This window comes from Alligator mississippiensis, chromosome 2, assembly GCF_030867095.1.
Source record: "Alligator mississippiensis isolate rAllMis1 chromosome 2, rAllMis1, whole genome shotgun sequence".
Taxonomy (NCBI): Eukaryota; Metazoa; Chordata; order Crocodylia; family Alligatoridae; genus Alligator; species Alligator mississippiensis.
Window position 1 is genome coordinate 238,875,803 of NC_081825.1, and position 15,099 is coordinate 238,890,901.

General features: G+C 44.4%; 1 protein-coding gene across 4 annotated transcripts in view; it reads right to left on the bottom strand.

Annotated features, from left to right (window-relative positions):
• Positions 1-15,099, bottom strand: part of MAPKBP1 (mitogen-activated protein kinase binding protein 1) — a 129,699-nt gene that overhangs the window by 42,104 nt on the left and 72,496 nt on the right. For all 4 annotated transcript variants that reach the window (XM_019496487.2, XM_019496486.2, XM_014595504.3 and 1 more), the window contains 6 exons: positions 14,088-14,150; positions 13,407-13,464; positions 10,712-10,882; positions 7,648-7,785; positions 6,550-6,732; positions 5,137-5,297 (listed from right to left, as the gene is read on the bottom strand). In XM_019496487.2, coding sequence (XP_019352032.1) covers positions 5,137-5,297; positions 6,550-6,732; positions 7,648-7,785; positions 10,712-10,882; positions 13,407-13,464; positions 14,088-14,150 — 774 coding nt within the window. The remainder of the gene's footprint in view (positions 1-5,136; positions 5,298-6,549; positions 6,733-7,647; positions 7,786-10,711; positions 10,883-13,406; positions 13,465-14,087; positions 14,151-15,099) is intronic.

A 15,099-nucleotide genomic window follows, 5' to 3' on the forward strand; every position in this document is an offset into this window, starting at 1 on the left:
AGACTAGAGATTGGGATTAGCCAGGACCATACAGTTGTGTAGGGTTAAAGCAAGCAAGTTGGAGAACTGACCTGCTTGAACAGTATATCTGCCTACCAAAAGGGGCCTGAGATTTCTTGGATGAGAGGGACCAGAAGAACTGGTCCCATGATTTGGTTTTCTTCTTTTCAGTCTGCACATTCTGCACCTATTTCATCCCTTGCTTAGTAGACCCTCACTAACATTCTGGAAACAGCCAGAACAAGAGGGTCTTCAAATCTTTGGAACCCTAGTCATTCCCTGTCCGAACACAAGGAAACAAGGAAAGCAGAGAATAATATTTTTGTCTCCTTACATCTCTGACACAAGCAGGTGGGAGTGAAAGGTGGCACAGCACAAGCAACAAAATGCCTACTTCTACTCTAGTCTCCCAGCTACCCACAGGAGAACTAAAAGCTGAAATTAAATCAAATTAAAACCCAGACAGCAAAGTCCTGGTGCTTCACACCAGCACAGAAAATAAATTCCAGAGCTATATGGTAGAACAAGGATATCAAACTGGTTTGGCCCTCCAGGCTGCACCAGACTCATTTCTGGTGGTGGGGCAAACAGGGGCAGTGTCAACCCCTCCCAGGAACTAGAGGGTTTAACACCACTGTTGCTCATCCTGCCTGTGCAGAAAGAAATCCCCAACAGGACTCCATACCCTGATGGAGTGACTGCAGCACTGCTACTGCCACCTAATTCCTGGCCTCTCCAGGAGCATGATGGACTGGATGATTGACACCCTTGTTGTAGAAGCAAAATAACCATATTAAGAGTTCACAGAATCATAGAGAAGTGGGACTGGAATGAACCTCCAGAAGTCATCTAGTCCTTTCCCCTGCCTCAGGCAGGATCATCCCTATCCAAACCATCCCACACCAACCGTAATCTAAACTCTACATAAGACTACTGTCATCCCTGACAACACAGACCAAACACCTTAACCTGCCACAAGTAAAGCAGGGGAACCACAGCAGTCAATGTCCTGCTTCAAGAAATGTTGTCAATATATGCTCAAGGGATCCCAAGTAGAGGGCTACATCCAACATTACAGAGAAAGCAAAAACCCCCACAGGTCATACCAATCTGGCCATGGGGTAAAATTCCTTCTTGATCCCAAATATGGCCATCAGTCTGACCAGAAGTGAAAGGGCAAGACCCCACTAGCCAGGAGCCTCTGGCTTTGGTCCCAGCAGATGCATTGGCACACCCCAGTTAAAACCCTCAGCTTTAGCTGCAGCCAACACACAATGCTTCTGGGAAGGCTTAAAAACACCCTGACATGTAACAGAAAGGGCAGAAGGGGGCAACCAGCAAAGCCCAGAAGCATGGGAAATACCCACAGTATGCCTAGATCATCCCTGACAATGGCTGTCTAATCTCTTCTTGAACACCTCCAGTGATGGAGTCCACAACTTCCCTAAGCAGACTATTCCACTGCCTCACTGTTCAACAGTCAAGAGGTTTTTTCAGATATCCAGTCTAAACTTACTTTGCTGCAACTTCAAGCCATTAGTCTACGTCCTCCTCTCTGCAGCAAGAGAAAAAAGGTGTTTTCCCTCTTCTTTATGGAAGTCCTTCAAGTATTTAAAGACTGCTGGCATGTCCCCTCTTAAGCACCTTTTCTGCAAGCAAGCTGAATATGCTTAGTTCCTTCAGCCTCCCCTCATGATTTGCCTTCCAAGCCCTTGATCTTGCCTGGCAAATCATGAGGGGACAGTTCAGAGGGTTCTTGCCTGTCTCTGAACCCACTCTATCTTCTCCATGTTCTTTTTTAAGATGTGGAGCGCAGAACCGCACACAGTACCCCAGATGAGGCCATGTCTTGTAACTAATGCTTAAACTGATGCAGCCCAAAACTGCATTCACCTTTTGGGCAGCTGCATCATGCTGCAGACTCATATAGTCTGATCTACCAAGACTCCTACGTCCTTTTCCAAAATGCTACCATCCAGTCAGATGTTACTCATTTTATACTCGTGTTTTGATTAGTTCTCCCATTCTGTAGCACCTTGCATTTGTCTGCATTGAACTTCATCCAGTTAGCTCTAGCTCAACTTTCCAATCTGTCAAGATCCTTCTGAATTGTGTTCACATCCTCCAACAAGTTTGCAATCCTTCCCAGTTTCATGTCAGCTACAAATCTGCTCAAGAAGCTTTCTATGCCAACATCCAAATCATTAATAAACACTTTGAACAGCAGTGAGCCCAGGACAGACCCCTGCGACTCCATTCAAGACCCCTTGCCATTCTAACATCAACCCATTAGTCATCCTTTGCTTGCAGCTATTGAGCCACTTATCTATTCCACCTTATAGTAGTTTTATTTAGCCTACATTTCTCCAATTTGTTTATGAGTAGGTCATGTGGGACCTTGTCCAAAGCCCTGTTGAAGTTCAGATACACTATGAGTAGGGCCTGGTTTAAATCGCAATTTCACATTTTTTGTGAAAAATCATGAATTTAAGTGATTGTCACAAAAAATGTGATTTGCAATAAAATGCCACTATATAGCCACCTGCTGGGGAGTTTCCCAGCAAGAGGCCATATCATGGCATTTCATTGCAACAAGACAGTTGCTGCAAGCATTGGATGGAGTGGGAAATGCAGTGATATAATTTTAATTGCAGATTTTGCAAATGGCCATCCTTAGACTATGCTCCAGTAACTTCCCAGGTACTGAGGTGAAGCTAATCAATCCCCTGGGTCCTTTAAAAAAAAAAAAAAAAAAAAGAGAGAAGCACTACATTGGCCTTTTTCCAGTCTTCTGGTACTTGACCCACCTCCCATGACTTCGTGAAGATCACTGCTAAGGACTCTAAGATCTCTTCTACTAGTTCCTTCAGGACCCTGGGATGAAGCTCTTTCAGCCCTGCTGACTTGAAGTCAACCCCAAACAAAAGCTCTCTGACCATCTATTTTGTTTGTTATTTTGTTATCTTTACCCTCCTTTGTGAAATGCAGCTTGTTTTTCATCTTTGCCTTACTGATTTTGTCCCTGCAGGTTCTTGCTACTTCCTCACATGCCTCCTTGGTGATCTGCCCATTTTTCCATTTCCCTTATGCTTTCCTTTTGCATTTGAGCTAGTGTGAACTTACAAAGAGATGCTCAGAGAGGACAGAGGTTTGGTAATTTACAAGACACTGAGCTCTGCAAAATTGGGCTGGAAATTTTGGGAGGAGAGAGACCTGCTCATTGTTCAGGTCTCCTAGCCAAAAACTAAGAAAAATGTATTTTAAGTGTTATGAATGCTGCAAAACTCCAAGCAAAGGTTCATATTAGGTTCAACTCTAAAACCCTGCAGGAAGGTTGAGTCACGTTCTGGCCACCTTAGCATGCGGAGGCCAGGGGAGATTCATGCAGTTGCCACCTTAGCAGAGGCCAGGGGAGATTTAAATGGAAGACTCATGTGGTCATGTACAGCTGACTAGGCTTCAAGAATTCTGGTTTTTATTGCTCTCTCTGCTACTAACTTGCTGGGCAACTGTAGGCAAGTTTCTTCACCTTTCTGTGATTTATTTTCTTCATAAGCAAGCTGGAAATCATGCTTATGTTCATCTTTATCAAAGGAAAAATGATTTTTCTTTACTCAGCTGTGCCATTCTCAAATAATGGCCCCAAATAAGGGGAATTACTCTATTACCTCAGGAACTGTGCCTCCCTCTCCCCCACCACGCTCCAAGATGCAAGCAGAAATGTTCTCTTTTGTTAACAGAAATCACCAACCGCAGGAACTTCTCTCATCCCAAAAGCCAAGGGAGAGAATGTGAGCAGTCACTCACATTACATTAAAGGAATTCACCACCACAATGGACAAAGAAACAATTCACTCCAACTAATACATGAACCCTTCACCCCAGCAGGTCAGACTGATGCTGCTTGGAGCACTCTAGACATGCAGGTGCCAATGTACATATAATTTATCTGTAATTTATTTACAGAGGCTACCCCTGCTGCCACCCTAAAGAAAAACAAGCACATGAACTGTGAAACTGTCCTTATTGACAGGGTGAATCCAACTCCTGCAGACATTATTACTACTGGGCCTTTCCCACTATATAGTGCCAAGGAAACTAGAATGGGTTCTCTTGATTTAAGGGGGAGAAGAGAGCCAAAAAGGCTCACCTACCCTCCCCGCTTGGGCTTACATCAGCCTATCTAGGTAGTTGTACCCATAGTATATCATCTAGCTCAGCAAATAGAAGGATTAGGTGAAGAATCTGGGGACAAGGGCCAAAGGGAATATACAGTAATTGAAGGTTTGCAAGTCTGCACCCTAATTTTGCAAGTGCAAACTATGGGAGCAACAATGGAGGGCTGGGGAAGAGGAGCACAGGACATCTTTTATTGAAAGCCAACTAATTAATGCAGCTGTGGGCCGTAATGCTGGAGACAGGCATTCCACAAAGAAACTATGGTATGCACTGGTATAATAAGAACTTGTGTGTTTTCCCGTTTCCTTTAAAACAACAAACACAGTTAAGATTGGAATCAGCCCTACAAATGCATGCTTGGGAGTCACATGATTGCCTCTGCCAGGGGAGAATGAAAGACTTGGGACTAATTAAGAGCACTTTTAAAGAGCAAGCGATCAGCTTTCATGATTTAGTACTACCAGAGTAGGTAACCTCTTAAAAGTGGAAGCAATATGCCCAGCTCCATCCCTGGGTTACCATCCTGCTCCCAATTTAGCCTTTGGGAAACAGTAAATTATTTGAACTGTTTACTCAGCCCTCCCAAGAAGTTTTTGCCCTGTTCAACTTTATTGAAACACTTAGGAAAATTTCAGTGCATCTGTAAAGACGAGGTAAGTCTGTGAAATGGGGTGGGAAGGAGATGGGAGCCAAAAGGAAAGGGCAAAAAAGAAAAAAAAGGAGGACAGAAGGCACAAGGATGGAAGAAAGAAAGAAAGAACACACGCAAGGGCAAGAGATTGGGTTCACAAAAACAATATCCCATGAAAGTCTCTGCATCTTTTGTCAATGGAGCTGTGTTACAGGGTAAGAACTCAGGGGTGCCAAGGCAAAGGTAAGCCCATTTAATTCATCACTGCAGCCCCATCTCTAACCCATCCAAGCTTCCCTCATCTCCTTCCACCCTATCTGCATTACCTGGCTTCAGTGATGCTGGCAATGTCTGTCCCCAAGAAATGTGGTTTCGGCAGCGTAGTTACAAAGTGAAGGTTCAAAGGGTTAAAAATCCGCACCGTGCCATCAGCACAACCACAGAAGATGTAGTCATGGTTCACAGAGATGCAGTTTGCCACGGTAGTCTGAGGAAGACACAACACCAACCAAAATGGTAAGCGGCGCTCTCACTTTGAAGATCACCACATGAATGAGAGCACACAAAACAACTAGGGTCAGAAAGCCAAAGTGAAGTGAAGTGAAGTGAAATGAAGCCATTGAGACTAAGGAAAAGCCTGAAATCCTGACTTCCTGTTTGAGAAGCATCAAACCCAGTTTGCTACAGGAGCTAAATAGTTACTGACCAGGTAGATTCAGCCCTCAGGGCCTGCTCCTCTGTGGGTCCAAATTAAAAATTACCTCTGTAGATTTTAGCAGAGCTACACAGATTTTACACCAGCTGAGGATCTGGACCAATGAACATTTCTCTTGTGCTCCTGAGATATGTTCAGCAACACAGGCTGGGAAACAACATCTAGCTCTGCACAAACCACTGAACATGTTTCCTGCTCCCGAGGGACAAAGGTGGGAAAAGTAAGAGTCTTCTTCCTTCTGCTGGGATTTTAACAAATGGCAGAAAATGATGGAAAATGGAGCCAGGGCGAGTTGAAGGCAAAGACTTCGTTCTGACTTACTGTGAAGCTGTCGGTGTTCTGAAGAGAAGGAAGAGGGGAAAGGCAGAATTTAGAGCAGAAAGGAAACAAAAGAGAGACATTTCATTTGGGGAAGCATGGAACCATTTTGCCATGGCTTCAATATGGTGAATCTTTCAGGGTTACCATTTTGCTTTACATTTTGTGGTTTTCTACCTTATATTTAAATATGAAAATCTTAGACCTCCAAGCTACTTGGCCAGCAAACACCAGCGAAGTCCACTACCACATAGGAAAACTGACTCTAAGACTCACGAAGGTTTTGTTTCTTGGGTGACAGGAGACACTGCAGAAGCAGTTTGTTTTATCCCTGATAAAATGAGAGCTCCCCATTGTCACTAACTTCTCCCAACTCTGCAACTCCACCCCAACATGGAGGAGCCACACCCAACCTCCCGTAGCCAGAAGGGCATTCATTAAAGGGTTAAACGTTGCAGACAGCACCTTAAGAATTAGAGGGTCCCCTCAATACAATCCTTTTCAATGGCTAGCTTTGGAACAGAAGACTTCATTTCCATCTCTGCCCTTCTAAGCGCGCCCTTTCATGGAACAAGCTAAGTCTCCAAATTCTCCTCACAAGTCAACAATTCTCACTGCTAATGGCAGCTGGCAGCCTCCGGATGTCCCCGCCTCTCCCACTCCATGTCAACAGGCATGATGTACAAGGACAGCAGACGCAACTTACCCTCAGCTCCACCCACTTGTCTAGCAGTCGTTTTTCATTGAATTCACACAGGAGGCCTGAGGAGGTGATGCAGAAAGTGCTGTCAGCTTTTTTACCCCTTCCACATGCCACATCGGTGAAGAAGTTGTTCCTCAGCTCTCCCAGCAAACCAGAGCGCCCTAGCAAGGGGACTGTGGCATTCACCTGCCAAAAGACGACAACCTGCTAGTGAGAATATATAACATGCTACAGTAGAGACTGCAATAGACAGTCTGACAAAAGAGGTCATAATAACCAGAATCACAGGGTTGGCAGCAATCTCAGTCTCAAGGATCATACCCTGCATAAGTGCTTGATTCCCTCTTCCTAGATCAACCTAGCCAGACCTACTTGCTGCAGCTCCACAATGCATTAGGACCAGCAGTAGCAGCAAATCACAGGGAAAGAGTACCTGTTTTTGGCAATCTGGCATACATGTCAGCCAATCAGAGGCACTTGAAGCAATGTTGGAGTTAAACAATGGCTGGTCTTCCCTGATGACGGAGACCAAGCTGTAAACTGTACCGACTGATGCGTCACTGGAAGACTTGCGATATGAAATGTGAAAAGTTACCTTTGCTTATCTGTAGCCCAAAGCCAAATTTATTCAAACTAACATGGAGTAATTTGATGTGACACAGTAGTAGAGGAAGCCACGGGGCTAAACCCACTATCCGATGCTCTGAAAACACACCCCTCAAAATCACAAATGTCAAAATCAGAGGAAGAGGCAAAGCACAGGTTTGGCAGGCACATCTATGTTGCTACTGTTACACAAAAATGGAAGTGCCATTGAAAAAGTGTGTCAGAATATAGTAAACTACGCTCGACTGCCACATGTGTCCTTGCAGCTGAATACAGGAAACCCAGGTTTGTGTGCCATATGTAACCTGCCCTAAATGACTGCCCACTGGAGGTTATGGCCTGAGCGCCATGGTCAAAAGGACTCTCATTCACTTCAATTGATAAATCAAAGAGTTATTCTGTGGGCTCCTGCTCCCCAAAGCTATTGGAAAGAGCCAAATACTAAAGAAGCCCTACTCACTGCTTCTCCTCGAGACTTTTCCCATCCGTTCTCACCTTGGAGGTTTTGCTGTCATCCAAGTACCAGAACTTGATATGCCGGTTACCAACTGTGACAAAATAACTACAGTCTTCCGAGAATGACACTGCTGTCACCTTGCTTGAAACCTTGTTGGCTGCCACCACAATGTTTTTCTGAAAAAAAGATAACTTGTTTAAGCATCTTGCTTGATACAAGTACTGAAGAGGTTCATTTCAACTACAGGCATGGCCTCAGCCATTAATCAAATTCTAGTAACTAGCTCATCATGCCTTTGTATCAGTCCCACTCTCCATTGCCTTAACTAGATAAGTCAGCAACCACCAGGGTCCACAGTAACAGTACTGCCTGGGCCTTGGCTACTGGTTTCATCATCACAGGGAGCTCAGAACAAGCATACTTCCCTGTCTAAACAATGAAAGCACAGTATGCCAACACCAGCTGGAGGTCTTTCAACCCCCAAGCAGCAATGGGCAGAACATCCAGAATAGGTAGAATGCATTTTGCACAGGAAACCACTATAAATCTCTTCATGTGGGGAGTGGAATGAAAGTACAGATGGGCAAAGGAGATAAAGAAGATGCTTCTGTTCAGCCTAGAGGAAGAAGCAAGACAGTTGTGCCTGCTGCAGTTCTCCTGTGCACACATCAAATGCCCAAGAGAAAGGGAGGGAAAGAAGCACAAGAGATGGCTTTTCCCGAGGAGAATGACCAGGCTGCAAGAACAGCCTCTTTCTGACCCTTGTGCTTGAACATTTTTGTCTATTGATTAGTAGCCAAGAAAGGATTAAAAGCTCTTGTCTCTCTCCTCTGCGGCTGCATCCACACGAGCGCGGATGTTTGTTTCCCTGGGGACAAGTAGCGGTGACACATTTTGTGCACTGCTACTTGTCCCCGGGGAACAAACATGCCACATGTCCTCTGGCGCATGGCAAGTTACCCAGGGTGGGGCAAGGGGGGGGCTGCCACTACATGTGCCACCCTGCTTATTTTTGGCGTAGATTTTTTTTTTTACCCCGGGATCTCCCAGAAAAAACACCCCCCACACTGCAGGGTAGCAACATGGGGAACACCTGCATGTGTGATGTGTGGTGTTGCAGACAGGTCTGTGGTGCCACATACCGCACATCTACACTCGTCTGGACGCAGCCAATGAGTTTTAAGGCTGGGCCTTTTTTTGCAGTATTCAATTACCCAATAATGCACCAAATGGAGATATTAAAATGCTCACTTGAATCAACAATTCATATCCTCATTTCTCCTCCCTCCCCTCTCACAAGCCATCCCTCCAATGCAGTGTCCAACTCAGAAGCTGTGGCTCTCCAAGAGGCCTGCTGCACATCTGTCCCAAGTTGCTGAGAGACCTGCAGAGGCAGGGGAGCAAGATAAGGCTGTGGCACCAGCAGCACAAAGGCAGTCTCCAGTCCAGATGCAGGGGACTTTAAGACAGCTCTTCCCCAAGTGAGAAGACAGGGAATGCTTTTAGAGCCCTCCCTCTCGGTCCCCAACGATCACACAACTGCTATGGGCTTTCCCCTTGTGAGAACCAGAGTACCACAGACTTGTTTCATCAGGACCAAACTTCCAAATCAGCCTCTCAAACTGGAAAAAAGGGATATCACAGCAGCTATCTCCTATGCAAGAGGAAAGATGGCCTTCTGGTTAAAGGAAGATTCTGGGCTCCTGTCCAATGCCCAATTCCAGGCTCTGCCACTGATTTCTTCCATGACTTTGCAGAAGTCATGCTCTCTGACTTCAGTTCCCCACCAGGAAAATTAGAAAAACAATCCTTTCTCCCCATATTTTTCTGCAGTGGTCTATTAAGTTCTTTGGCAGAGAGGCAGTCTATCACCCCATGGATGTGTAGTGTCTACCTCAACAGGGACTCCCCAAGCAAGCACTAAGAGAAGAAATAAACAATACAAGAACACAAAAACCTGGATCATCAAGGCAGCACAAAGATTTTCATTCCAAGTAAGCAATAACCTTACTTTGATACATTCATCTTTCAATCATTATCTTCAGTTGCCTTATACAGAAGAACTGAAAGATTACACACTGGATTTTCAATGGACATAAGGACTCTGCTATTTAAACTTCAGAGAGAGACTCAGACAAGAACTGGGCAGGTTCAGAAAGCAGGATCAGAAATATTAGCTAACAATGAAGATGACACATGAAGAGAATCTGAACTATAGCCTGAGGGAGCTGATGAGGTAGTTAACAGCATGCCAAAGGGAACATAGACCTGCAGCTGCATAACAAAATTAAGACCCATATTAAAATTTAAAAAACCCATCTCTCTTCTAGAGAGGGCTGGTTACTGCCAGAGGTAGAGACAGAAGTAGAGGGAAGGAACCAACTCAAACTAGTGGAAACATGATCATCTGGTTCTCTTAATATCACAAAGGGCCCCAGGCTCAATACATTTATTGCCATTATAAAACACTTATACAATGTTGTCAATTTGCATACACAATCTAAAAGAAAAGCAAATAAAGCACAGCCTGTATTCTGGTCTAGCACTGCCCCCACTCAGAACATATCTGGTCCCTGTGCCAGGTATACCTGATTACCTCCATACAGCTGTACTGACAGTCCTTTTTAAGTGCTTCTCATTCCTCCTCCTTGCATCAAAAAAAAAAAAAAGGGTTTATAATATTCCCATTCCAAACAGAACAAAAGCAAAATGATTCATGAATGTCCATAACAGGGACTCACCAAAAAGAGACAGAGGGTGAGAGAGAGACTTCTAGCTTGCAACCCCCTCCCCTCCCCCATCATCACCTTCCCCCAGATAAATTAGTTTAACCAGGCTCTATAAAAAACACAAGACACTGACAGTCTTGCAGCCCAGACCTCTCTGACTCCACAGCAAGATATCATCTATCTTGTAAATTGTAAGGAACAACCCTGGGGATAAACTAAATAACTAAATAGGCCTCTTCCATCTCTAGCTTGTCTGATTCTATGAATGTCAAAGAGAGTAGACTTAAACAGCGCCATAATCACACTTACTGAGAGCCCTCTGTGTGTACGCACGTTTTTCCGTGACATTAAACTAACCTTCCTGTACACTTACCTTCCATGACCACACATTGACGATCATGTCATGCTGATAACCCACTGAGACAATGTACTTGGAGCTAGGTGAGAAAGAGACGCAGGCCACACCATACTTGTGTTCTTGGAGCTCAGCCACCTGGGTTCGTTCGGCCACATCCCACACGCGAACAGCTGGCATGTGTCCACTCTGGAGGGAAGAATGCCACAATTGACACAGTCTCTCACACTCTCAGAAAGGACTACGGGACATTAGCCATCTTCTCACACTCAGAGGCTGTCACTCATAGTTAGGGTTTGAGACATGGGCAGAAGGTAGAGCAGGAGAGAGTGCACCCCTTATTTTGGCATATTTGATCTGTGAAGCAGCAGAAGGCTATGGTCTCCAGAGATGTTTGCCAGCACTGTGTCTGCGAGAATGTATGTATATAAAAAGAGCATATATAAAATAAAATACTGGGTAGGTAGAAATGCTTGCCAAATGCGTGCCTAACAAGCAAACCCTACTAAGCATCTTCCTCATGATTTCACATGGAAGCCAGTCAATAGGTAGCCCTGCAAGATAACATCTCCATGGCAACAAGGCAAAATGCATGTGTGTAGGAGTAATACATTTGCTTGCAAAAAAACTTGAAGCCTGGAACCCAGAACTGAGCATGTTTAATTGTGCTGTTTCACAGCTTTACCAACATGGTCAGGTGCCCTGGAAAACCACAGCGGTCAAATTTTAACATGTTCAGCTCAGTTTTTCCCTTTAACATGACACAGTTACAATTAAGACAGTAGAACAGACTCAGACTCAACACAGCTACTACTCAAAGTATTTATATTCCTTTAACACATACACCTTTTAGATCTCCATCCCCCCTTTGAGACCTTACCAAACTGAATGCATGTTAAATAGTGTAATATTCACCAATATTAAGCTCCATCAGCTCTCTACAGACAAGAAACTTATTCCTCTGGGGAAAACCTCCATTTTCTTTTATATTTGAGATCTGCAGACTAGAGCTATCAGATATGGTGGCCTGAGGGGCAGCTTCTACGTTCCGACTCCAGAAAATTTAGTCATGCATCAGCTCGAGGTATTACTAGACGGAGCCAATAGACCTGAGCTTGCTAGAAATCAGACATCATAAGCTGAATGCCTCTGGGTCAGCAATTACGAAGCTATTCTAACTGCAGTACTTCAGGAGGCAGAACCAAGCCAAGAACAAGTGCTACCACCAGCAGGGGACACTATAAGACAAGATAAATGCTCAAAATAAAAGGCCTCAGGGAGGACAGAGACCCAAATGGCTGCTGAGCTGGTTTAAAAAAAATTTTTTTTCAAAAACTTTGAAAAAAGGGAAATGGAGGAAGAAGGAAAAATGTTTCACCGTGTTCCAAATTTTCCACATTCAACTCCTCAGCAAAGTTTCAAATTGAAACACTTTGTTTTGCATCACTGGGGAAATGACCAAAGCACGTGCACGTGAGCATTTTTAAACCTTCACTCCATACCTTAAGCAAGGAGAAAAAGGAGTCCTTCAAAAACATCAAGGTAAAATTTAGTTTTTGGAAAATAAAATATTTAGCTTTAAGTCTTTATAGCAAAATTCTAAATTTCAACCAAATGAAAACCATGTTTGGGTTCAAAAAATTAGTTATTAAAAATAGTTTTGATGGATTTTTAACCATCTGTGCTGTGCAGCTGTAACTTGCTACCCTCTGTACTTGATCTATAGAAGAGATGAACATTACAGCCTTATCTAAGAAGATTTTTAGTTAGTAAGAGCCAACATCTTGGCAACTGAAGCAGGGGCTTCCAGGGCTAACACAGTGAACTCCATAGCCTGCATTCAAGCTTTGTAGCTTGGGGTTATAATATACTTCTCTCTTCTGCTTTTGGGGCCCAGAGGGGACCTGTAACACAGTCAGTCAGTTACATAGGCATGGAGTCCAATGACACCAACCATTAATGACACAACAGCAAACCCAGTGTGACCAAAAAGGGGACAATCAACATTTTTGTGGGTTTCTAAGATCCAACAGTTCTAAACTCCAGCCACGTACATTATACATTTCTTAGACTTCTAATTCAGACCAGACCTGCAATGCAGTCATCCTTGCCTCCCAGACATTTGAAAGGCAAAAGATGTCACCAGCAGCAAAGTGTACAGTGCCAAACCCACAGACACCAGCATCTCTGTCACTAATCCAAAAGCTCTATTCCACACAGGCTTTTCACTTTTTCCATGACATTGTTACCATCTTGGATCATTTCCTGAGGGATAAGACCCTAAATTCAATCCAGCAGCTAGGAATTCACAGTCCCTTCCTTTCCTTCTTCTGTGATGTTAACAGGTAGAGTCAGTGTCCTTAACTAATCTCCACCCTACCTTCAGCACAATGATACCATCCCAGGAGTTTTACTACCAAGATGGAAAGACAGAACACCCTTTCTACAGGCATTTAGTAGCAAGTCAGGCTCATGCTAAATATAAATGACAGAGTGCCAGAACTGTATTTCCCTATCTAAATCAGTGCAGAGGTTTCCTCTATAGCTCTTCTAGGAGTAAAAACCATGTGAAAAGGCATGCTGACTAAACAAAACCCAGGTCTTCTCCATAGTTCCCATCCCCCAAACTAACTAAACTTCTTCCACCCCAATCTAAAATGGTATAGACTGGAAAGATGCACCTCTTCCCTCTTAAACAGTTTTCAGCACTTACCTCTCCAGTAACCAGATACTTTCCATCAGGGGAGAAAGAGAGAGCTGTAATTGTTTTCCTAAAAAAAATATAAAGAGAGAGAGAGAGAGAACGGGATACTATGAAATGGTGCCAGGACTTGATTTCATTGCAATTTGCCATGACTGGGGAGTGGAATAGGATGCGCTGGAAGGAGGCCTGAGTTGCATGTAATGACCTGACATGGCAGTTCTGTTTTCAGGGACTGAACACTTGCAGCAGGGATTCCCTGCAGTCCAAACATCTAGCATTGTGTTAACAGCACAGAAAGGGTCCTGCAGGTCTGGACTTGCCACTGAACACAGGTCTTTACCTGACAGCTGGAAGTTTGAAGCCTCAGGTGAAAAAAAAATTATGCAAGCCTCACAGAATTCGAGTAAAACAGCCTCCGTGCCATTCCTTAGAGAAGTTCTTCCTGAGCTCTTGCCTAACCGGCATTGCTACAAGCTTTCCCTACAAGAACTTATGCACAGAGGAGCTAGAGTTAAGTTAGCTTGCAATTTCTCCCCATGATAATTCTTGCTGGGGGAATTTTGGACTGAAGTAATTGGGAGAAGGGTTCCTGCCTCCTGCAATTCTTATGATTTTGTTAGAGCCATAAAAAGAGGACCCGACTGTCACCTCACCATGTAACACCAGGCCAGCTGTTTGAGTTGCACTCACCTGGAGCTGTTCAGAATATGGTGCTGCTTGTTTTTCCTAGGGTTGAATAGAACAACAACACACCTAGACAGAGATAACAGAAGAACAAAATGAGATCAACATAATAGGCCGTGGGTACCAAAACAAAAGTTATTCTCCTGTCCTTGGCAGGAAAGTGAAAAAGCAGCTCAGAATCACTGGTCCACCTTCTACCCTCGTGGGGTGAATTTCAGCTACCTGGGATGGATGCTAGTGCCATAAATATAGTCACTCTCCACTGGTAGGAGACCCAGGGCTTACAGTCACAAGCTAGACAGAAAGATTCATTAGAAAAAAAGTCTTTACAACATTGCCATGATTCTGTCCCTCTCCCGCACCCTCACCAACGGCTATGAAAATGGCCCTAAACTCTGGCCACCAAACCAGGATGTCTACTTAAGTGGACTAAGTAGGGAGTGAAGAAAGAGGGGTTAGATGAGGGAGAGCTTTGAGAGGGGGGGGAGGAAAGAACTGTGCCTATTCTCTGTGCAGACTTTAACCAGTCTTCCACCACCATCATTTTGCCAGCAACTGCTGTTCCAACTTGACCACCTTCCCTAATATAAGGCAGTGACTAAGACCCAGCCCTATTGGGACAGTAAGGAATTGTCCACGCCGCTTTAATAAGCATGGGAGCACCACTGTGAAGCACAGGCCACCCACTTACTTCTGCTCCACACATGCCAATTCCCAGATACGTGACAACCTTGGCACATCCCTGAGCATGTGCTGGCAAGCACACCTGAGAGCAGAGGCTGGGCATGTGCTTGACTAATCCAAGGCAGCTACTCTGCCTCATTGCTAGGGTCTGGTACACACTGAGCAGGAGTGAACGGGCAGGCAGAGCACACTTGTGGGGTGTTCCTTAGCTCTGCACAGAAGCCACATTGACAAGCTTTAAGCGATCTTCCATTCCTACCTTTCACAGTAGTCAAGGATAGAAAAGGCTTCAGTTTTGAGCAAGAGTTCAGGTCACTGACCAGTTAGAAAACAA